Source organism: Venturia canescens, chromosome 8 (assembly GCF_019457755.1).
Source record: "Venturia canescens isolate UGA chromosome 8, ASM1945775v1, whole genome shotgun sequence".
Lineage (NCBI taxonomy): Eukaryota > Metazoa > Arthropoda > Insecta > Hymenoptera > Ichneumonidae > Venturia > Venturia canescens.
This window is the reverse complement of record NC_057428.1, coordinates 22,252,873-22,276,810: the sequence shown is the minus strand read 5'-3', so window position 1 is coordinate 22,276,810 and position 23,938 is coordinate 22,252,873. Positions and strand designations below refer to the sequence as shown.

Genomic DNA, 23,938 nt, shown 5'->3' with positions numbered 1-23,938 from the left:
TTTTTAAAAATATTTTAGAACATGAGCCTGTGAACCAACGGATGTATGTGCATGCACAAAAGAATTCTTTGATACGAAGATGTGTGTGAAGAAATTTTCAAATTACATATCTATATTTCCCAATTTCTCTCGATTCATTCATTTTACATGTATGCATGCTTTGTGGAAATTTTTAAAGAAAAAAATCCCAACTAAAATATTGCTAAGTGTGATATAAAAATATATAATCGGAACTTGGAATAATATGAAAGTTTCCTTTGCCTGATTTGTTCGCGTGTATTAGACTAATGGAAGAACTTTAAAGGTATTGAATAACGATGAGAAATTAATACGAACTATCAACAACAATTTAGATAGCTTCATTTTTGGATCAAATGGTTGCAAAAAATTAAATGATAACTAATTCAATATGCGTTTACTCACTCCGATAAGTTTTGCATGTTTTACGTATCTATCCGTTGAGGGCAATGTGCATTAAAGCTCAATCATCAAATCTTGGAGTTTGAGAAAGTAACAGTAATAATAAAATTTAGCAATCAGCAACGTACGCATCACCGTTTAAGAGGATGGATCAGTTGGTATATCGCAACCGTGAGTGCGAGAGAGATAGTTGCAAATTTCGAAATCGAAATTCTTTGACACAGTTTGACCGATTAAAAAAAGGCTCTGTCAGTCGATTTTTGCCATCGTTCTGCGTAGACTGACAGAGCCTTTTTTTAATCGATCAAACTGTATCAAAGAATTTCGATTTCGAAAATTCCAAGTGAGGTTAGTCGACTGATCCATACTCTTAAGCGAAACATTTTATCAAATGAAATTTTCCATTATTCAGTAAATCATATAAAGTCTTAATAAGAAATTTCAATCAAACGAAACAGTTGACTTTAAGTTTATTACGTAAAACAAAACTTAGAGATCTATCATTTGTTCAGTCGGTAAAAATGCTGTTGCACGGTTTATTCCGAGTAGCTTGATATTTGAAAGAAAAAATATTTTATCAGAGAACAAGGCGTAACTTTTATTTTTCTCAAAAAATTAAGCATGTCCGAGTAAATCGTGCAACAATTTTGCAGCTATCTCTTTCGCACTTACACAAGTGATAGATCACCTTAAGCCAAAAAAGTAATTCGATCAAATTTAGAAATTGACCAATTGAACAAATATCATCATATATACCTAGTCCGCTTTCAAAGTGTACGAGTACCCATTATCAATAATGATCGATACCGAAAAATTAATGAGCGCTCGTTGAAAAAGTGTAAATAGGAAAATTCAGCAGCAAACGATTCGACCACGTGTTTTCGTTGTACTACGTTACGAGTTTAGTACCTTTTTAAAACGTATATGAATTTTCTTCATAATAATCCATTGTTTTGGATCTTTTTGAAAATCTTTCAATAAAATAGGCATATGCCAATTAATAAAAATTTTTACGGCAGCTCTTGATAAAGAGCATTGCAGGCTGGAGTTTGTATAAGGTCGGTGACACCTTGAGCAGCAAGTTCGCTGAGCGTTCTTTCGAGATAACTTTTGTCGGGATAGCCGTGTCCCGATGTCGAAGGTCCCAATTCAGTTTTATGATGAATTTCATTCCACGTAACAACATCTTCGCGTCCCGTTGTAACTGAGCGTCCTATCGTAAATATCAGACGACGCTCAAATGCGATTTGCAATAGCCTGAGCACTCTGCGACCTTGATCGTTGTCAGGTAAGTAACAAACGCGGGGAAATCCAACAGCGTAGTACGTCTGTCCAGGATTTGGATGTTCAGGTCCTTGAATTCCTGATGGAATGCTGTGAAGTAATGATGTGATAATAAAAATATAAAAAAAAAACTAGACAGATCTACAAGAAAAAAAACGAAAAAAAGAAATTTACTCATAAGTAATCTGTATTGTGTTGGTGTGCGGAAAGCCCGGCAGAGCTCTTGGTATCCGTGTCCAATTCATAGTTCCGGGTGGTTGATTTCCACGTTTTTCACCATAGATCAAACGACAAACCGGACATTGTATGTACATTGGTTGTCGTTGAGAACTGAGCATCGCGTTTAAACAAGCAAGATGCAGCCTGTGATGGCAACGAGTCAATTCAACGGTCAAGGGTTCTGGTGTCCCTAGACAAACAGGACACGAATCCGTTCCGACGCTTTCCACTACTTTAACGTACTGCGATATGACGTCTGATCCGACATCCACTCCTGAAAATCAAATCCTTTTCCAATCTCCTTTCCTATTCTAAATACATAATTTTATTTATTCTTTTTTTTCCCTTCATTGAACAAGCAGCAATAATGGAATATGCATTGTCTGGAATCAGATTGCTTTCGAAACTTTCAAAATGGTTCTAGTGTCCCTAAAATTAAAGAGAAAAAATCCAACGTTAGTGAAAAACGAACCCATGACACTGTTGTCTTTGAAGGCCTCATCGCTACCGACGCTGCTATCCAAAAGATCGACGGGATTCTCGTGACTGAGATATGTAGAGACGGTATCGACACTCGGTCTTCTACCGCTTTTTGTACTGCTCGAATCCGCATCGAGCACCCTCTCCCAATTGGACTTTTTCATTTCGCACCCTTCTCCCGAAGCAATAGCGTTATTATTGTTATGATTATGATTGTTGCCCCCAATACTAACGTGTTTACCACCGAAAATATTGTTGAGTATAACCCGAGCAATGTTGGAAGTTCCATTTTCCCCTTGTTTGTTCTGTTTCTTTCCATTTCCATTTGCTTTTTTAGTGTTACCACTAGTTTTCTTGTGCGATTGCTTGACGCTTGGATTTTTGAAAATTGGTGGTATGTAACCGAATCCCTTGGGAGAGTTATAGTTGCGGGCTGCCGCAGCGACTGTCGATCGGAGCTCCTCCAAAGCAACTTTGACTAGAGGATAAGGCGCTTGCTGAACTCTACGAATGGGCCGGACATAACCCGTGCAACAGCGAACTTGAGTCAAATTGCAGAAGTTTATTATGTAAGGAAAACCCAAATGAGTCTTTGAAACGTCTATGGTTTTGTCCCCCTGCGAAACCACAACATTTTTTAAAAATATTCCACAAAATATTTGACATTATAATAGCTTTGATTTTTTTTTCACAATAAATAACGAGTCAACTAATAACCATTGCCCAGGCTTCTTCGATAAGACACTGAACTTCCATGTCATAGGTGTGCCAGTCTTCCGTGTCCCCGGCCCATTCCCATTTGGCACCTTTACCCGCTGGTGAACCGGGTGAATAGAATTTTCTTCTTACTCCGTGAATCTCATCACCCTCGTCGCTACATTGTGTTTTGGTCTTCAGGTTTATATAATACCTGAAAATGTAAAAAGTTTAAATAAAATTGATGAAAATAAAATTTAGCACAGCAATTATTATTCATAGATAACTAATAATCCGTATTGATTTATCAAAATATTCGGCGTTCCGTGCAACAGTCACATTTGATGTAACAAGGAAAGTTTTCAGAAATCAATGATTTTTGGCAAGTATGAGAAATATAAATTGTGATATTTCATCCTAACGATAACCATTTAACTTAAAAATTGAATACTAAAGTTTTGCTAGAATTCATTTTGGAGAATTTTAGCACAATCATCCATTTTAGGTTATAAGATTTTCATTTTGATAGATTCAATTTTATACTTGAAAAAATAATGGATTATTTGGTGAAATTTTAATTTGGCACAATTGAGAACTTTCTGTTCAACTATCTAGAGCTATCGACGTATTTTACTTTAGCAAATCATAAAATGTTTACGTTATTTGGTTTCAATTTCAATCGATGCCCTACCTGTCCAAATTTGGATCAGCATCATTTAGGAAAACACGAGTAAGTTTTTTGCAGTGAGCTCTCTCGAGATGCTGTGATACAGCCGGACTATAGGGCCTCCATCGGCCCTGACGATTTTCCCATTCCCAAACGACAACCGCGTGTCCGTGTTCTTGTCCGTGAGCGTTAGTCGTCAGAGTCATCATCGTCATCGTCGTTATCGCTGCAGTGGCCGTCGTTGGTGTTGCAGTTGGCGTTGTTGACATTGACGAAGTTGGGTCTGTGGTCGTTGCTCCAGTAGAAGTCGTTGTCGCCGTTATCGTAGTCGTTGTCATCATCATTAGATTGATGATAGGGAAAGCGGCGGCATTGAGATTTCGAGAATTATGTTGACAGGTTGCGGTCGCGGCAGCAATCCAACTTGACGATCCAAGAGTGTGGGAACATTTTTGATTATCCCACAAGGTGGGAGAGAGGCAGCAACGCTATACGCTCCGAGATGAGCGAGAACATGCACGTATGTCCACACGCACTACGCAGCCCCATTTCCAACGCCCACATTTCAAGCATCAAAATAATTCTGAACCTTCCATTGAAAGGAAATATCACGCAATTGTTTATACTTAATCGTCACTGTATTTGACAATATTATTCTTATTGTCTCCCCTCGGCCGTCGTCACTATACCCTCGCGACTTTAACGACGTGTCAAAACTCAAAACACAATTCACACGACTAACCAATACACTACGCCATTGATTTGCACTTGGTCGATGGTGTGTGTATACTCCATAGCTCGTGGTGGGATCATCATCGGTGTTAGTGCTGCCGCCGTGGTCGTTTTGCCCTCACCCACCTAACGGTCATTGTCCGAATCAAGAACCATTCCAGAGCAACCACTACGACTGTATACTACTGCATTATTATGTTCGGTTTTTTTTTCGGTTGAATCTGTATACATCCTATCGCCAGCTATCGCCTGTATATCGAGTATATTCATTTTTTGATTGAATGGATGTTCTGTACATGAGAGATCGTGGATCGTGCGATTCGTGTTTTTTATATTACGAAATCGTGTTTCTTCAACTTCGAGGACACAGTAAAAAGAAAAAAAATAAAATTCGTTGTAACTGATAAAAAAACGTTACGGAAAAAAAAAAATTTATTTTTCTGTTTAGCTTATATTATTGATGCTGATTGTCAACATTTCCACATCTTTTTATTACGGATACCACCTGGGCGATTGTCCCAACTTGAAAAAACGAACTCTACAATTATCAAATAGGAATAAAATCATTTTTATTCACGAAATCCGTTTCAATATGTGTTGTATACAATTGAAAATGATTCTTCAGCGGAAATCGGGAAAATTCGAAGAGATTTTTTAACGAAAATAAAATCGAATCGCGAAAAAATATAGAATCACGCATACACCTTAGACAACGCGATGGATGTCGAAAGAGTGGCAATGTTCGCGGGAGTCGGCTTTGCCCTTGGGATTGGTGCTTTTGTTCTCTGGGGTCCGTCGCCCAACCCGAGAAGAAGAGGTAATTCGTTCGAATCCCTGAGAGTTGAGGTGGATAGGATTTTTTCCATGAAAAACAAACCATTCATTTGTCAATAATTGAAATTATTTTCAAGTTCATAGCTTCGGGCATGTTCAATCAAGTTTTAACAATATTTAATGGGTAATGCGTTAAGAAGACTCACCATTTCATTTATTTGGAAAAAAATGGAAGAATATATTTTTCGGACCTTTGAACAATAGGGAGGAATTCAAAAAGTTTCCTATCCCGAGCATTTTGTTTTTAGTTGAATGAAAAAACATGACAAAAATTTGCTGTAACCGAGGCACGGTGTTCCTTTTTTTGGGAATGCTGTTCACCGTATTGGTACCGTGGTGGTTTCGAAGGCTTGATAAAGTAGAATTTTTGTTATTGTCCAATTCTATTTCTAGGTCAGATAGCTGGTATCACCAATTTAGGCCACACATGTTTTCTCAATGCTCTGCTGCAATCCTTTGCAGCCATTTCTGTTTTCAAAAGCTGGTTGGACACGAGACGACGAATTTCCGACCCTTCCAGTTTCACCAATAATCTTGCCTCAATCCTGGATAGTAAGTTCTTGAAGGTTTACCGTAATGAAAGTCAGAGAGGAGTTTACTTCTATTTTATTCTATATACAGAAATAAATGGATTGGACGACGAGCTATATGGAGATATAGCCCCTATAGAGATGATTACCTCCCTCGGAGAATCTTGGCGTTTTGGCCCGGGACATCAAGATGCTCATGAACTTTTCCATGTGATCCTTAGTGCTCTGAGATCGGAAAGTCGGTCTTCTATTGAAAGGGTGGATGAATCCTGTTGCTCTTACTTTTGAAATGAAATGATGATATTAATTAATCTTTGCACGAATTTGCTTGCATAAATTGAAACGAATAAATGAAATAAATAAATGTTAAACTTTGTAGAAAGGTTGCCTCTCTGACGCTTTACCAAAAGATGACAGTGAAAAATTGTTGATTGATTCGTTGGGACTGAGAAGCGTCTCTTGCAACGATATTACTCAAATGGAACAGAATTCATGCAGTAAAATGATGAGATCGAACGAACCACCTGGTGTAATAATCGCCCGATCGGCCGAAACGATATTCAATGGCGGTAGAAATGGGGAAAGAACAACTTCAGAGCCTTGGAATTGGTTGAGGGCGATTCCGCGCTCAAACCTCTCGGTTATTCCCAATGAGACGAAAAATCCCTTCTCTGGGCTGTTAACCAGTCAGCTACAGTGTACAAATTGCGAATGGAAAGTGAGTATTTCTGGGTCGGTGGCCCATGGCTACTAATCCGTGTATTCAATTTTCAAAATGAATAGCAGCAGATCAGAAAAATGCTGAAAACGTTTCATCATAATGGATATTATGAGTAACAGAGTCATTGATATTCTCCTGGATATTGAATCGAATTTGAAATGGTCTCATTTCATTGAAAATTCCATTGCAGAGATTGATGAAAAAAAAATTTCTCTCGTGTCAAAAATTTTTGCAAAAAATTTCAATTTCTAACCGATCCCGAAGATAGAATCGAAAATGCAAGGCAGTTTTTGTACACAATGTTGGATCACGATTAAATAAAATAAACTACGGGAGGAACAAAATAATGAAAGAAAAAACTAATTCTCAATGTTGCTACGTATCGTTTATTGATCTACTACTCAAGTGGCATTCCTAATTGTTATTTTAGTCACCGGTACGGTACGACAAATTGGAAAGTGTCTCTTTGCCTCTACCACCTTTAGAAACACCTACTCGTCGAAGATGGAATCGACACACATTAGGTGAGCTCTTAGATCGTCTGGTGGCGAGTGAAATAATTCATAATGTCGAATGCGACGGTTGCTCATCACGTTGTGCCGCAATTAAGACCCTAACGCTTGGTAAATTACCTCGGTGCTTGTGTCTTCACATACCCCGTACTACTTGGAGCGATTCCGGAATCTTGATCAAGCGCGATGACCCGGTCATATTTCCGGAATTTTTAGTACTCGATCCATTTACTTATACCGGAACGACTAAACGAAATACTCAAGTAAGAATTTCAAATTTACCCCTGATTTAAAAATTCTTTCTCCTTAAATAATTATACAAAATCAAGTACAATATAAATTATTGGGATTGATAGTTTAAATTTTCAAAACAGCATGAATTTTATTAATATTATAAACAAATTAAAAGATATATGACTCTCCAAAATCTTAATATCGATCGATAACAATAGGCCGCTGGAACTCGATCGATTTTTCCTATCAATGGAATGGTGTCGAATCAAAGTGATGGTGGAAAACACAAATTCAGATTGGATGCGGTTGTCGAACATCGTGGTCCCGTCGACGCTGGACACTTCGTGTGCTACAGACGTGGCAATCGTCAAGGCCAATGGATTTACACATCGGATACAACTATCGAAAACACATCCCTGACCAATGTTCTTTTTGCCAGTCCTTATTTACTTTTTTACGAACGCGAGGACGAATGTTCCGGATGAGACCAGAGAAAAAAGTTTATACTATTTTCATATTATCGATACCGCTATCTCGATGGAACGAGACGAGACGCGTTTTCACAACCAATCGATCGATTTTTGTCTTTTCAAACAAAACCAACAGCATAAACATGTATACCTCAAGTTCTCGTTAATCGAATACCCAGCCCATTGATCTTATGATATACGAATGAAAAATGGCCAAAATAATATCTATTGAGAATATATAGTCGTAACATCGTTGTCACAACGATTCTCATACACGATGTGATAATAATACCTAACTTGGATATCGTCTTATCTTTGATCTTATTCAAACATACAATTACAACTGAACCTTTTACACTGTATTTCCATTACTGATTTTCGCTTCAATTTCATTGATAATTATCAAAATATTTCACTTTACTACAAACTAATTATTTAAGTGTTATTCTATAAAATATTAATTTTTATTCAGTCTATTACAATACAGTCATTTTTACAGGACATTCGTTTGTTTGACTTCGTTTGATTCCGAACTTTTTACAAATTCTCATAAAGTGAAATTTTCAACTTGAAATGTTTAGTTGTGGACGCTTGGGATGAAATTCGTTGCGATTGACATCATAGATATCAGCTGCATTGTACCAAAAGAATAAAAATATGTTCATTAAGCCAAATCCGTTTAATTCATTCTTTAATCCAGAGTAGAAGGTTCACTTTTAAAAAGGGCCCTCTTCTGATGTAACCTATATTTTTGGTGATTTTCGTGTTTAAATTTCTGGTTAGGCAACTGTATAATTTCAGAACTGTATACCCAAATTGTTTGAATTTATGCTCTGCATGCGATCCAGAGATATAAAATAAAACATTTCCAAAAACACAGATAGGGTATGAATTATATTTGATATTCAATGGATAAAAAAACAAATTGGTGTGTATTTATAAAGAGATGCTTCTACCAACAAAAGATTGATATAAATGAATCAGTCTTCGGGTTTTTCAGGCGGTGGTCCACAGGGTTGCAACATTTTTTCCATTATGTTGAATCTGACTCTGGCCTTGGATTCATTTTCTGCAATAGCAAAAGCGTTTAGAAGGTCATGATGTCCCATGTAAGAACTGCAAGAATCTCTGTGTTGATTAACCATCCATTCGAATTTCGTTGTGTCTGCGTGACCGGTTCCAATATATTTTGACTGCAAGTGTTCGAGTTGACTGTGAATGTTGTAGCGTTCTCCCATTTTTTATAACTTGACAACGTTTCGTCGTATTCACTAACAATGTTGAAAGATTCTGTACCAAAAACGAAGGTTATGTTACGTTTTGTTTAATTAAGAATATCAACTTCGACTCAACCGTATACTCAATTATACTTAATAATTTTTCATACTCGAAATCGTTGGAATTACATCAACTTTGCGATGAATCACAAACTTTTTCTTCGACTACGTATGAAGAAAGAATCAAATTGACAAATTGTGAAAAATTTGTTGATGTTCTTCTTTTTTTTCTTTTTGGTTAGACCGTGGGCTAGACGGGCTAGACAGACACCCGTACCCGTCTGTTATTGCAGTTAGACTAGCCGGGTCACTGGAATGACTCTGCTCCGGTCACTTTACTCTGAAGGGCATTCCGAGGAGTGTTGCTGCCGTCGACGAAGGTTTGGTGACAAAATGTCAACAAAATGTGGAGGTTGCAGATGTTCGGATAATGTTATCTAAATGTGAGAGAACACGTTTATTTTTGAGAGACCATGTTTACACGGCACTTTTATTCCGGTTTAGTTATATCAATATAGATATACAAAATACATTCTATTGATATATATAAATATACCCGTTTGTATATACAAAACCGGAATAAGAGGGCCGTGTTGCCGTGTAAACCGTGTAAACGTAGTCAGAGTGTGGCCGCAGCTGTGGGGGAGAGAGGGTTTTCTGCCGTCGTTCTAAGGCCTGCTACACACGGTCAATAATATTACGCAATATACATGATTGCACTTGACCGTGTAGATTTAGTATTGAAACATTACGCAATCATTGAACAGAAGTTTGAGCTATCTTAAATTTATGGCGCACTACACACCATACAAACTTATTGTGCAATATTACTGTGCAATATTTATTGACCGTGTGTAGCGGGCCTAACTCCCTGTTTTTTCTCGTTGCTAGTAGAGGCGCGTCAGTCGTCAGTCTTTTGGCACGGGGGGCACGGGAGAGACCGAGTCACCACAAAAAAAAAAAAATAATCAGCGCACTCTAGCAACACCACGTCTTTTCACCACCACACCACGAATACCACGATATTCAGTGGTGACAACGAATTCGTTCGTACATCTAAAGAGAATCAGCGTAGTACATCACATCAGATACGTCGTTTGACTTCGTTGGTGTATTGTTCTCGTAGTAGTCACGTAGTCTAGTTCTTAGTTCACAAGTGAGCGATGGATGTGGGTGGATAACAATAGTCGAAATATTTTAATGGTGCTTGAAAATGATCGATCCAAAGCTGATGTTAAAGTTTAGCAACAGTTCGAAAAAATGATGACGTTTCCCGTTGAAATGAATTTGTATAATTACCAAACACGTATGAAACCCAATAAAAATTTAGCAAGTGTGACTGGTAACAAAACATAAACGGAGATTAAAAAAATGTCGAAATCCGAGAGTATTTCTGTGAACCTTATAAACTGGGATTCTGGAGAAAAATCGCTAGCGCCTCTGAGCACTCGTCAAAGGGAGTTGCTCGTAAATTTGGAGCAAGAAATAAGTTCTGAAACAACTGATGAAAATGTCAAAAAATTAAGAATCCCAGAGCTACGTCCAGGAGAAAGAAGATGGATCAACGGCATAGAAACTTGTCAGGAATTGTTACAAAGTTATACAAATCTGGAGAGCAAGTACGCATCCTCCAGTGACACCAAATACGTGATTTATCTGGATGAGTTGAAATTGCGTAGACAAGAATGTCACGATGTATGCTTGCATATAGAAAAAGCATTAGAAGACTTTTCAATACTTGCAAAACAATATGCGCTTGTATCGGCCAAAACTGCGTCGTTGCATGATGCAACGGAGCAGTTAATTTCTGACCAGGAGATTCTAAATAGATTGGCGGAGGAAGTGGCTCGCTATGTTAAATATTACAAAGAGGTGGATGTAATGATGGAGAAATTAGAAGCACCTACCTTATCACCCAATGGAGAAATGTTCAATGGTTTATTGAGCAGGATAGATGCAAATATTGATTTCATGGAGAAGAATCCAAGCTTCAAAGAGAGCGGAGTTTATCTTGTCAAATATAAGCATTGCAGATCCAAAGCAATGAATTTGATGAGAAATTACTTGTTCGGTCTGTTTGAAAAAGCTACGGAAAGTATAACAAATCCTAAAGATGGAACGAGCACAGGGTTGAGCGATCCCAGGGATAGTTCGGACGCTACTTTAGCCCTTTTCTACGGTAGATTCCAAACGATATTGCCCAAAGCAAGACCGGTCATAGAGCAAATAGAATCGAGATCCTACAAGAGGGACGAGTACGATTCGCTGCTTGGTGAATGTCACAGACATTATTTGAATCAACGCGGTAGCGTTTTGGGGCCTGGCGTGGAGGGAGCATTACGCGCCGTAAAGGATAGATACAACGGAGATCATTGTACTCTGGTCAGACATGCCTGTGCCCTCTTATTGCACGCCTCTGTCGACGAGCATCGTTTGTTTTATCAATTCTTTGCCAAACCATCGCCTTTTCTCGCCTCTTATCTCGAAGGTCTCTGTACCTGGTTGTACGACCTTCTTCGTCCGTTTGTTGTCAATATTAATCATCTCGAGACTCTTGCCGAACTGTGTTGTATTCTAAGGATCGAGATGCTAGAGGAACACGTTCAAAACAATTTAGAGCCCCTTCAAGGTTTTGGAAACGTTTGTACTCAGCTTCTCCACGACGTGCGCGAGAGGCTCGTGTTCCGTGCGCACATTTATCTCCAAACGGATGTACTGAATTATAATCCGTCACCCGGTGATCTCGCGTATCCGGATAAATTGAAAATGATGGAAGATATCGCGGAGTCGATAAGAGAAGAAAATCGCCAAACTAGAATGAAGAAAATTTCTGTTTCGTCGAGCGATTATATCGGTAGTGGTGGCAGTGGCGGTGGGGGCATTTCGAGCCGGGGCGGGCTCGAGAATATCGTAGGACGAAATCACCTTGGATCAGAGCCGCTCGGTCAAAAATGTAGTATAGCCAACTCGCCGGCTGATCTACATGGAATGTGGTATCCTACGGTGAGACGAACTCTCGTTTGTCTCTCAAGACTCTACAGGTGCGTCGATAGGCCAATTTTTCAGAGCCTCAGTCGGGAAGCGATCGATCACTGTGTCGCTAGCATCGAGTTTGCTAAAGAAAAAATCGAATCGAGATCTTCGACTCTCGACGCGGAACTCTTCCAGGTCAAACATCTCCTTATTCTTAGAGAACAAATTGCACCTTTCCAGGTCGATTTTACGGTCAAAGAGTATTCGTTGGATTTTTCCAAAGTCAAGACAGCCGCGTTTGGCTTGTTGGAAAAGCGTTCCAGGCTATTCGCTCTCTCTAACAACGCTCTACTTGAATTTCTTCTCGAGAGTGCTCCCCGCATGAAAGAACAACTAATTGATTCGCGCAAGCATGTTGACGCTAAATTGAAATCGTCTTGTCAAAGATTCATTCAACACGCATCATTCATCCTAATCGAACCTGTACTAAAACTCTTGGACAGAGCCAAAACCAGTATCACCATCGATGAGAATAATACGATGAGGCAACGTACCTTCGGTGATGCCCAAGATATTGCAGCCATTGTCGGAGAATCTCTTCGTTTGATTAAATTTAAATTACCTAACATACAAAAATCGATGCAATTGTATCTCGCAAACAGAGAAACCGAATGCATTCTCTTCAGACCGATTAAGAACAACGTTGTAGCAGCTTTTACCCATTTGTCACAATTGCTCGCTACGAATTATACCGAGGAACAACTGTTACTCATTGCTTGTCCCCTGCCAGAGCAAATTTCCGTAATGCTCAGCTCGTCCAGTCTTGCACAGACCAGAGCCTCGCAAAATCTGCACCAAGACGACCCTGGGACTGGAGGAGGATCGTCGACGTGCACCAGAGAGCGAAAAGAAAATGGATCGAGTGCTTGCTCCTTTGGAGAGCGTGCGTCTATCAAATCTCAAGATATTTTTCAACAAAATGAAACAACTGTCAGGGACGACAACGACGACGGCAGCGATGGCGGCGATGATAACGTGTTTCACTCTCCCGCAAACATCCCTAAGATGTAATCGGCCAAACATTGCAACACGTTTAAGTCATTTTTTTTTATCGAATATAGCTCTGAAGTGTTCTGATGAAGAATACCTTCCCAATGCTTTTTTCGAATATTTTTCATAAAATAGGATTCGCGTTCTGTTTTAATATTTTTCTATGTTTCCCGATGTATGTATATTACTATAAATTGAAGTTGTTATATTATTTAAGTAGAAGAATGAAAATGGAATAAAAATACAAAAGACGGATCTCAATCGAATTGTCTTTTTGTGTATAAGTGATGAACCGTTTGGCCCAATACCAAGCCGAGCTGTCTGCTCTGAGAAGCGATTTTAATTGTTGTTAATAATTTAACTCCCTCATCACTCTCTACGCTCTCAACTGCTTTCTTTAAACTCAGCGGAGTTGGATAGCGCTCGACAATCGCTAATACTTTTTCCAGTGAGAGTCCCTTCAATTGGAGCAACTGACGAATAAACATCTCTTTCACCTTGAACGTCTGAAAAATATCAAATAAATATTTACCCATCTGTTAGAAAACTGATAACGTGGGTTAAAAATTCACTGTCGTACTTTCACTTTTGATGCGGCTTTGTTGAATTGATTGAATTCCATTAAAGTTATTCTGGTCCTTGAAATAGACACAGTTTGTAGGTCCTCTTTGGCTCCACTTGTTAAATGCTTTTTCTAAAAAAAATAACTCATCGCAATCAAACTGGTTGAGCTGTTAAAAAAAAATAGAGTAGTAGTGAAATGAAAAGTTCATTGCTTAAAAATACCTTGAAAATTTTATAAATAAGGCTAGTCAAGATCGATAAATATCGCATCGAGTCTTTGTGATTCTTCGTAAATTTAAGCGTAAAACCATCTTGAACCAGAGAGTTTGTTGACGCTTGAAGCAACGTTGGCAATGGTATACCGATATTTTGATTATTTCCGTGGCTCTCGACCATGTATATCAAATTTGGTATACCGGATTGCTTCAGCCTGAACTAGAATCAAACGATTAATCTCAGTACAATTAAATATCAAGGGAATGAAATGGGTACTTGCAATACCTTTTGTTCGTGAAACCTGCCATCTTTGATACTAGAAGCCAAATCATCCATCCGTTTTCTTTCCAGTATGTAAGGAAGTATTAATTCCCTGCCGGTTTCTCTACATCTTGCCACCCATGCAAAATCTCCTATTTTCAAATGTCGGATTTCGTATGGGACCGCTAATCGATCTAATTCAGATTTTGTAACGTCATCTTTGGATTTCGGCTTACCGCTTGAAAATGTGAAACAGAGTATGACAAACTTTACACTAATGTAGATCAATAGCTACAGTTCAAATCGTTAAAAAAATTTTGAAAACATACTTTCCAGTTTCTCGAATATCTACGAGCAGTATGATATCAAAATCATTAGGCATCAGGGAGAATTTATCTTTGAAAGTATTCGCATTTTCTCTTTCGTTTTCCAATTTCTTAACAAGCACTATATCTTCATTTTTGTGGCCTTCAGCAACGCGAGCAGGAACATTGGCTTCGCTCGAAGGTGCAGAATGAATTCTACCCCTAGGATTTGAGCCGGCTGCTTGTTGTATTCGTTGTGCGCATGATGTTTTTTGCAGATGTGTTTGATCAGTAGGGAAGATTTTTTTGACAGGACTTTTGGAATTCTTAGCTATCAGCCCGCCGTGATTGACCCTGTCAGCTTCATTGTGAGCTATTAATTTTTTATCCAACATGGCGCATAATTTTGTTCCAAAATGCTGTAGTAATATACAATCTCTTCCTGAATTGAGGACAAGAGGATATTTGCGCAATGAGACAATAGCTTTGGTAAAATGTTTTTCCAGACACGAGCCCTTTGCCTTTGCCTCGTTTCTCCACTCGATCAGCCATTTTTCAAAGAGAGGGTTGGCACACTTTGTATTAACTTTAGTTTTTTTCATTAATGTTTCCTTCAGTTGTTGGAATGCTTTTATTAATCTTAATTAATTCAGCAGTGATATGGTGAGATGAAAATGTATTTTCGGATAAAACCACCTGTTCTTCAAGAATGATTGAGATAAAAATTTTTTGTTTTTCGATTTTTCAGTAATAAATCGAAGTGCGAATAATTATTGATTATATGATGCATCGACATGTACATTATTCATTACACATGTAAAAGTTAACTATTTCGTATATAAAAAATTTATCGCATTTCAAATCAAACATCATTTGGAAATTATATATAGATATCTATTTCGGACCCCACTAACCTATAAGATGGAAACGGTTTTTTCAAAGCAAGCTTTTATCGTTCTAGCTATATAATTAGTCTCACTTGATGAAGAATGAAATGATTTTATAAATCCCGTGACAATAAAACTGCTGATTCATTTATCCACTTTTGTAGCAATGCTAAAGTTATTCACGTGCAAGATGAATAACATAGAGAGATAACAATATAACATATCGTCGTACTGTCAATCAGTCAATAATACACAACACGCCTGCGGCGAGCAGCAGAACGCAGCATCAGGGAATATATATATATATATATATATACACACGATCCATGGCGCTGTTGTACGGAATCGTGAGAGCGTGAGAGCTTCCAATTTACTTTTAGACCACAGGGACAGGGCTGTCAATGTACTTGTCCGCCGACTTGTCCCGAGCCGAGAGACCCGAGACTCTAGTCTCATCATATATTGAATGAATGAGAGCTTGTCGAAGCGTTGACGAGAAACCGTAGCCTCGTAGCGGTTGTTGTGTGAGTTACTGAAACGCCACTCAACAATGATTTGATTAGAGACTTTTCCCGACGAAAATGAAATTCCATTATGTTTATAATATATTTTAGTTTTTTATGATATTACATTTTTTTTTATTATGATCTTCATTCTTTGTACGATCATTCAACTTCAACAATTATATTAAAATTTTTATTTTTGTCTATAAATAACTTACCTATCATCAATTAATATTAACGATGCATAGGAAACAATTCTCGAGGGGAGTTTTGTACTTAACAATTAAATGGTTTCTTATCTGTCTAAATTATATTTCATCTATTTATTTATTTCAGTCTAGTTTACTGCTACTTTCTTAAGAAACGGGTTTGAAGATATAAAACATTTTCTGCGTTGTTGTTTTTTTCTAATATTCATTTTTTTTCTCGTCTTCATTTTATTTTTAAAAAAATAGGCTATACGATTTTTTAGTCGGGAGTTTTTTTAACGTTTTTTTAAAATATTTTGTTTTTAAGTTTTATATTTTGCGTTGCAGTCCGAAATTTTATTTACGAAAATGGCGGATCAAGTGCTGCGAGAGCTTGAGGCTGCTGCACAAATTTTTTTAGTAAGTCTACCAAATTAGTGTAATTTTTGTAATATATCAATCTCGTCTGATCACTAACAAAGCAAACTCCAATGTCGCTGATTACCAAACAAAGAAAATACATTTTTGCAGCTCATTGTTGTTGATTGGTTTTTCTGTTATTGAGATAGGGTTATGTGCGTATTTTCGAGGCAAAATGTTTGCGTTAGCCGAAAAAAAAAGAATATCCTTATTATTCCCCGCTAGCGTGATTGTTCGATTATTGTGGCAAAACAACATAATATGCAATATGTGGCTCTCATTAAACATGGCATTCATTTTGTTTTGGTCAACCGTCGTGATACTTGATATGTTGTCTTCCCTTTCGAAGTTACATTGTTTAAAAAAAAAAAAAAATATTGTTCACGACGTCGTCAAAAATATTATAAATGTTATTCACCTCGGAAAATTATTTTCCGAGAAATTGATTGATTCTTTCACGAAAATATCTCGAAATAGGCTGAAATTTTCAATGATATATCGTGTTATCCTGAAAATCTTTAGTTTTGTAATTCAAAAACTTAATTCGCTTCAATTCATTAAATTAAATTAAATTAAATTCAAACGAATTTCACAGGCACCGCCAAATCTGGTTAGTAGCGAGCAACGACAGTCCGCAGAGGGGGTATTTCTGAATTTTCGCAAGACAAAATCTCCGTACCAGTTATGCAGAACCATTCTGGAAAGTTGTACCGTAGATTATGTGTTGTTCGAAGCTGCTGGTCTAATAAAGACTGCGCTTGTGAGAGAATGGACGGTATTACCTGAGGATGACATAGTTTCGCTCAGACGATACTTGTTTCATTACATCATAAACAAACCTAATTTGGCTCTGTTTGTACGCGAAAGAATACTCCAAATAATAGCCATTATGGTGAAGAGAGGAAGTACGCGTGACGCAGGACAAGATAGAGTATTGATATTGGACGAAGTGGAGGAATTGATAAGGAGCGGAGACAGGCCGAGAGTAAGAAATCTTGAACTTATACAATTATTTCTTTTCTTTGGCAATGTTGGCTGATGAGATATGTAAAATTCCACAATTATAGCAACTTATAGGCTGTGGCTTAATATCGGCTTTGATGCAAGAACATAAAATAACAGTGAAATCGGCGGACATGGGACTAACGTGGGAAGCGCACTTCAGAGCCAAGACCCAATTCCAAGTGATGGATCTGAAGAGAATATTGAAATTCTCTGTGGGTGCCATCGCCGAGCTGACCAAGGACGGAATTGCGGAGGAGAATTTTTCATTGATAAAACACTTGCTTTGCATAGCGGAGGGTGTACTGGCCTGGGGCTTTGTTTATCATCCATATATCCTTTTCTTTTCGTTTCTCACATTATCTACAATCTCGTTTAAGAATCAAACAAATGTCTACGCTTCCGAATGAAGAATCTTATGAAATTCCTTAACTACATTGCACTGCCAAGAGGTTTGGTTGGTCACTTTGAAGCTGTTCACGAAGCTGATAATGCGCCCTCTCTCAATTTACATCCTACCTGGCGCGACGTCATTCTCGATCCAGCGATTCTTGAATTATTTTTTCCCCTTTATTGGAAAGTTCGGACCATGCCGCAGTTAGCTCATCACGCAAGAAATTGTTTGGTACAATTGGCAAGTTTGAACGGTAGTGTGTTCGCAACCGAGGATCAAAAAATTGCTTATCTCACTAATTACGTTCAAGGCTTCCTCAATCTCGTTTGCAATATCGATGTCATCGATCACGAAGCTCTAGGTATCGCGAATATAATACGCAAAATAATGTCCTTCTTCCGGCCAAGTGGACTCGCCGCTCTGCCTGAAAATCTATTTCGATCGTTCATGGAACAGATGACAAGGCTGACTTGTCTCTTTGCAGAGAATGCAGCTCAAGAAGAATCGGTCAGTATTCACATCGTATATTATGCCACGTTTATGAATAAATTAGTGAAACGGAGAACCAAATGGCTTGATTTATCCGATTGCAGATGTGCGCCGATGATTGCATGTACATGGAAGCTTTGGATCGCATACTCGAGACGTGGATACCCGTCGTAACCAAAGATCATTTGTTTCCTCGGGACTTCTCTAAGCAGTGTTTTACTCAAATATTCAATACATATTTAAAATGTCATTTAGCACCACCCGATGGAACGCGAGGAGCTGCCGGAGGCAAAGACATCGAGGAAGAAATAGACGTTATCGAGGAAGACGATGGAACCAAGTACATGGAACAATTGCAAATAATAGGTATTTATTACATTTGTCTTGATATTGGTTACGTCAATACGATCGAGCGATTCATTGTCAAATTTTTACACGACTTTTATTTTTAAATGAAGGAAATTTCGGTAGAGAAATAGTTGGACACTCGTTGATTGTACTGACGAGATTACTCGAGGATAGAACGACGAAATTACGCGAACAATTGAATCGATTGGCTGCACAACCGGAAACCATGAATATCGCCAGCTCAAATATAATAAAAAATCTTTACGAAGATTTGCACTGGCTCGTACTCATCACCGGACACGTACTTTGCGTAGAGTGCGACGGGGAATATTTTTTACCGTCCGAAATAATGACTTACAGCATGGAACAGGTATCTCGTTGGTGCTCTCGAACGTCCATCTGACATATTTTATTTAGCAAGGACTAGAATGGTTATTTTATTAAAAGTTTTTATGATGAATTTCATTAGGCTCGTCGGGGTCAAGTGGATGTAAATGTAACTCTCCAATTATTGGCATCTCCTCGAAACGACGTTTCCGAGGTGTCCGGTGCCGAAGAATCGGCTGATCACGTAATACGTCTTATAGCCGCGGTCTTTCGTCTCTGTGAATTTGAGAAAAACGCAATTGCCGCTAATCTTACGAGTTTATTGAGTCCTGAATTAAGTTGCACCATCGTATGGTTCTTACATAGATGGTCCGTACGATATCTTTTACTCGTTGAAAACCATTATTCCGAAATAAGTACTACAATATTAGAAGCCTTTGGCGAGGAAAGCCCGGCTGCTCTGTGGACTATGAATTATATGCTGGAAAAAATTACCTGCAACATCAATGCCTTCAAATCGGAGCCTACTCTCATCAAAGATACGATACAACTTTTAGTCGCATTGGTCGAATATCGTACAAAGTACGTTTTTACTTTATCACAACCATCTTCCATAGCCGTCCCTATTCTCAACTCCTTTCTTTTTCTTTTATTATTTCAATTATTTATCAATCTGTTCCTTATCTCGTTTGACTTTTCCAGAGCCGCGTGCGTTCTCAAATCGGAATGTCTCGGACGTCTTATCGAATTAGCGACAAAGAGCAGATACGATCTTCCCCAATCGGCCAAGAGAGGGTTGATGCGAGCCGTCGTTCAAGTCGGTGCTGCCCTGCGCGATGAGACTTATGAGGAACAGTACTGGTCCCAAACGCTTCAGCCCCTTCTTGATCGTTTCAAACAAATCATATCTAACGACAATTTTCCGGGTTCTTATCATCAGGAGCAAATCAGAATTCAATTGATCGACCTCTTGGAATCGTATATCGGTCAATTTGAACATTTATTTTTTAATATCCATTAGCAATTAATGGAGTTTAAAACGAATAATAAACATTCGAGCATGTTTCTTATTATTTTCATTTTTTTTTTTTTTTTATATACAGGAGTCGCTCAAGGTGTTAAAAACGCTACGGTACGAACTGTATTCCAATACACAGCGCCTGTACTTGGTGAATTGTCAAATCTTCTGTCACTTTATCACAATTATCAAGAATTGGTTCAGCTCGTACTCGAAGTTTTTTGCGAATGCACACGAGGAATGTTGTGCTTTCTTGCCCAGGTAAAATACGCGTTTTTACTTTCGATCGATCCCAGCTCTCTCGATGGTGATACGAGTTTGAAATTTCGTTTGTTCGTAGGAGGACAGCGTAAGAATTTACGAGGCGTGCCTTCACACGATACAGACATACGCTCGTTTCAATACGAACCGTTTGACAATCGATTCAACGGCAGAGGAAGACAATTTTCAGGACATTCTTCTGCTCATGCAATTGCTCACTAATTTATTAAGTAAAGACATATACGACATGAGCCACTTGGAGACTGGAATCACGCTTGAACAACCGCCCACACCCGCAGACGTATTTTTATACGGATTGAATATCGTCATGCCTCTAATGACGATGAATCTCTTGAAATTTCCTTCGTTATGCCGACAGTAGGTTTTTGTTATTAAATAATTTACAAAAAAAAAAAAACGCGAAACAGTTGAGAAATCACGTAAAAATGAAAATATAAATTTTCTACAGGTACTTCAAAATGATTATACTCGTGTGTGAAATACACCCGAAAAAAGTTTGTCAATTGCCACCGGAGTTATTACAAAAATTATTGGGCTCGGTTGAATTGGGACTTTTTTCATTCGGCCACGATATCACGGTATTGTGTTGTGATATTATTCAAGGGTTAGCTCGACACATTTACAATGAAGGTAAAAATGGAGGACCCAAGAATCAATTGATGCTTCCATTTTTGAGTGTGAGTTTTTTTGAGTGCCATCTTTGAGTGACTAACGATTTCGACGGTCCGATTAGATTTCATTGATGATGCATTTCTTTTCCAGTTATTGATGAATCTCATAATGACGCATCAAATAAATTCGGACTCGATGAAAACTACGAGTGTTCCACTGTACAGCTTGATATGCTGTTACCAGGAGCAGTATCAACAAATAGTTCAAAATTTAATATCTTCGCAAGCGGATCCACATATAGCACAAAGATTAGCCACAGCCTTTACCGAATTGACTCAGAATATACAATTGAATGCCGAGAACGTACAGAAGCTAAGATTCCGTTCGAATTTCGACAAATTTATTCTCAATGTTCAAGGCTTTATGATAGTCAAGTAAAATGCGATTTCGAATGTCGGGGATACGGCCAAAGTTACGTAAGAGTGCTGAACAACGAACACCGGTAAGCGCAAAGTTTATATGCTTTATTCGTCGAAAAAAAGTAACTTGGGATGAAAAAAAAAATTAAAAAAAAAAACTCGTCAACTTATGGTATTGAAAATGAGCAAACAGTGCTGAAAACATGAAGAATACATCTTTCTAATGCACGCTCATTCATTTCGAACGGTACTGCATTTGAATTTATCGTCTAGTCATGAACGGTGATTGACAAAGAAGATGAATATACGAGAGTAAATAGATGAAGCGGGACAAACATCTAGGATTTGTTGATTGATGAATCAACACCGCGCACGCGCGGACGCCACAAAATCCAACGAAAACAATTCATCCCTCTGAAAGTTGATGAGACTTCCTTTGACAAATTCCTATTGCATCTTACTGTTTTACACTCGCTTCGGTCACTCCTCGGAAGAAACATGTTTTATTTTATTCCGTGGAAATGATTTTATTCGTTTTCGCTCTTGTGAAAATAAATATCATCGATGATATTTGTACGTGAGAAATGACTTCGCCTGTCGATAAAAACGCTGAAAGTATTTCGATAAAGAAACACGAAAGAAAGCACGAAATATTAAGTACACATCGTTATTAACTTGCGTGTGCCCGAGGAGTTTTCATCTCATGGTTTTTGTGCTCGTACGGTTTCGTTAGAAGATTTTTTTTTTTCTATCCAATCGATTTCCATCAGGCGTTATGCATACATTTTTTTTCTTGCTGTTTGAACACCTTGTAGTACAGAAACGTCTATTTTCATAAGTATATTTATAATAAATTCATGTCAGATGTATAATAACTATGTAAGGATTATAAAAAATCTGGATTTTTTAAACGAACTCGAATAACGAGAAAAAGAATTTGACATGAACTAAATATCAATCCAACATTGATAAAATATATATAATATAAATGAAAAGAAATTTTTGAGTTCACGAAATGACTGGTGGTTTTTCGTGAAATTTTACAATGATACTCGATTGAATTCTCAATCGACATATATTGAAGATTGATAAAGGAGATGATGATAAAAAGAGATATAAAGCATGAGGAATTATGAATAGTTATAAGTTTTCATTCGTGTATTTAGGGTATATTTTGAGTTTTTACAATTAAGAGATATGCGAGTGTTGATTGATTCGTTGACGTGGGTTCAATTAAGAGATATGTGAGTGAAATTGATGGTGGTACCTCAACGAGGGAAAACCCCCGCAATTGCGTCATTGTAGTCTTTTCCACATAGGACGTATTGTACAGCCTGCAATATTTGCAAATATTCACTGAGGAAAAGTGTATTTTCTGTTCTGACATTCATATTCACATCACGCCTAACAAACACACACGCGCACGCACGCATATATACATATATATTGCATAAGGACCCCGCTTTGTTGAATACCAGATCCAGTATTCTCGATTTGTGTTAGTCTACCATTTTATATTTTGCTATTTCGAACTTGAACGTTCAATAACGATGGGCGGAGAAATTGTTATAGGAACACCAATTCAATTATTTTGTGGTCTTTGCATACCCAATTCCCGGATGCTTCTTCGAGGTCTGTTAGTTTTGGTTTTTTTTTTGGTTGTGCTCTATGAAAATGTATTTACTGTGTTTACAAGAAGGTAAGCAGCGGCTCATATTCAACGCCGAATGAACTGGAGATACAAATGAATTGTAGTAACTCCTCGAATAAATGTATTTCAGTTAAAATAGTATAACGCGTTGGATGTATTTTTTCTGATGTATCGATTATATCCTCTTATCATTGCCTATGCCTTGGTGGCGTCAACATGATAATCGACATAATATAGTATTATGGATATTATAAACCGCGAGTCTGAATATCCACTTATGGTTTTTTTGTTTTCTGCAATACCAATGTTAATAAATCATTTTCAGTGTTAAACAAATGAGTTTTAATGGATTTATTTGATTTTCGCGCTTTTGGCCCAGCTTTGCCTTGAGAGACTGGCTCTGAATACATGGGTACGCGTTTCGCTTCGCCGTTGTGTTTTAATATAGTATATAACAGCACGCCACTACGCCCCGACTTGAGCGCGGTTAGGACACGGTGCTATTACCATATAGCTGATGAGACTGTACCGTTACCCGAAGACATCGAAAATGAAACTCTACGAGATCCCAATATTTTTCACCGCTGTGCATTTGCGTAGGGATCTTCCCTGGCTGATCGCGATATCACAAAATTTCGGTATCGTTTGGTACTTTTTTTTCCGAAACTTTTCGGTATGACTACCGATTCGGCGGAACCCACGCGACTCTTCGGTATCTAAACCAAACAATTTTCGGTATTGACTACCCCGGTTTGGAAACTCACATCGCTTCGGTATCAATACCGAAACTTTTCGGTATGACTGCCGATTCAGAACACACGCCGCTTCGGTATCGATATCGAAAAACATTTCGGTATGACTACCGATTCGGAACCCATGCAGCTTCGTATGGCTACCACAATTCGGAAACCCACGCAGCAGCTTTGGTATAGACAAGAAATAGAATCGATACG

General features: G+C 38.1%; 5 protein-coding genes across 9 annotated transcripts; 3 read left to right on the top strand and 2 right to left on the bottom strand.

Annotated features, from left to right (window-relative positions):
- Positions 1-872: 872 nt before the first annotated feature.
- Positions 873-4,556, bottom strand: dx (deltex). Its single transcript, XM_043426359.1, has 5 exons — positions 3,791-4,556; positions 3,121-3,313; positions 2,396-3,020; positions 1,879-2,197; positions 873-1,794 (listed from the first exon to the last, which is right to left on the bottom strand). Exons 1-5 carry the CDS (start codon positions 4,108-4,110, stop codon positions 1,431-1,433), a joined length of 1,821 nt encoding a protein of 606 aa, XP_043282294.1. The 5' UTR covers positions 4,111-4,556; the 3' UTR covers positions 873-1,430.
- Positions 4,557-4,618: 62 nt separating this feature from the next.
- Usp30 (ubiquitin specific protease 30) lies at positions 4,619-8,678 on the top strand. Its single transcript, XM_043426360.1, has 7 exons — positions 4,619-4,867; positions 4,947-5,315; positions 5,726-5,884; positions 5,954-6,120; positions 6,242-6,580; positions 7,014-7,358; positions 7,548-8,678. Exons 2-7 carry the CDS (start codon positions 5,216-5,218, stop codon positions 7,812-7,814), a joined length of 1,377 nt encoding a protein of 458 aa, XP_043282295.1. The 5' UTR covers positions 4,619-4,867; positions 4,947-5,215; the 3' UTR covers positions 7,815-8,678.
- Positions 8,679-9,501: 823 nt separating this feature from the next.
- LOC122414774 (exportin-4-like) lies at positions 9,502-23,126 on the top strand. Of its 3 annotated transcripts, none has more exons than XM_043426356.1 (13): positions 9,502-9,519; positions 16,372-16,443; positions 17,039-17,428; positions 17,511-17,778; positions 17,889-18,346; positions 18,433-18,694; positions 18,787-19,046; positions 19,146-19,585; positions 19,706-19,989; positions 20,107-20,282; positions 20,362-20,660; positions 20,752-20,980; positions 21,066-23,126. In XM_043426356.1, exons 2-13 carry the CDS (start codon positions 16,393-16,395, stop codon positions 21,351-21,353), a joined length of 3,405 nt encoding a protein of 1,134 aa, XP_043282291.1. In that variant the 5' UTR covers positions 9,502-9,519; positions 16,372-16,392; the 3' UTR covers positions 21,354-23,126. The 3 variants fall into 3 exon arrangements, 2 of the variants coding, with proteins under 2 accessions (XP_043282291.1, XP_043282292.1); XM_043426357.1 differs by lacking the exon at positions 9,502-9,519 and adding an exon at positions 16,193-16,202; XR_006261815.1 differs by lacking the exon at positions 9,502-9,519 and having other exon boundaries at positions 21,066-21,417; positions 21,608-23,126.
- On the top strand, positions 9,997-13,360 carry Cog3 (conserved oligomeric Golgi complex subunit 3). The gene has a single exon (XM_043426358.1). It carries the CDS (start codon positions 10,448-10,450, stop codon positions 13,118-13,120), a length of 2,673 nt encoding a protein of 890 aa, XP_043282293.1. The 5' UTR covers positions 9,997-10,447; the 3' UTR covers positions 13,121-13,360.
- mus81 (mus81 structure-specific endonuclease subunit) lies at positions 13,290-15,767 on the bottom strand. Of its 3 annotated transcripts, none has more exons than XM_043426362.1 (6): positions 15,360-15,767; positions 14,470-15,146; positions 14,165-14,378; positions 13,886-14,098; positions 13,680-13,793; positions 13,290-13,605 (listed from the first exon to the last, which is right to left on the bottom strand). In XM_043426362.1, exons 2-6 carry the CDS (start codon positions 15,045-15,047, stop codon positions 13,357-13,359), a joined length of 1,368 nt encoding a protein of 455 aa, XP_043282297.1. In that variant the 5' UTR covers positions 15,048-15,146; positions 15,360-15,767; the 3' UTR covers positions 13,290-13,356. The 3 variants fall into 3 exon arrangements, with proteins under 3 accessions (XP_043282297.1, XP_043282298.1, XP_043282296.1); XM_043426363.1 differs by having other exon boundaries at positions 14,470-15,141; XM_043426361.1 differs by having other exon boundaries at positions 14,470-15,767.
- Positions 23,127-23,938: the final 812 nt, after the last annotated feature.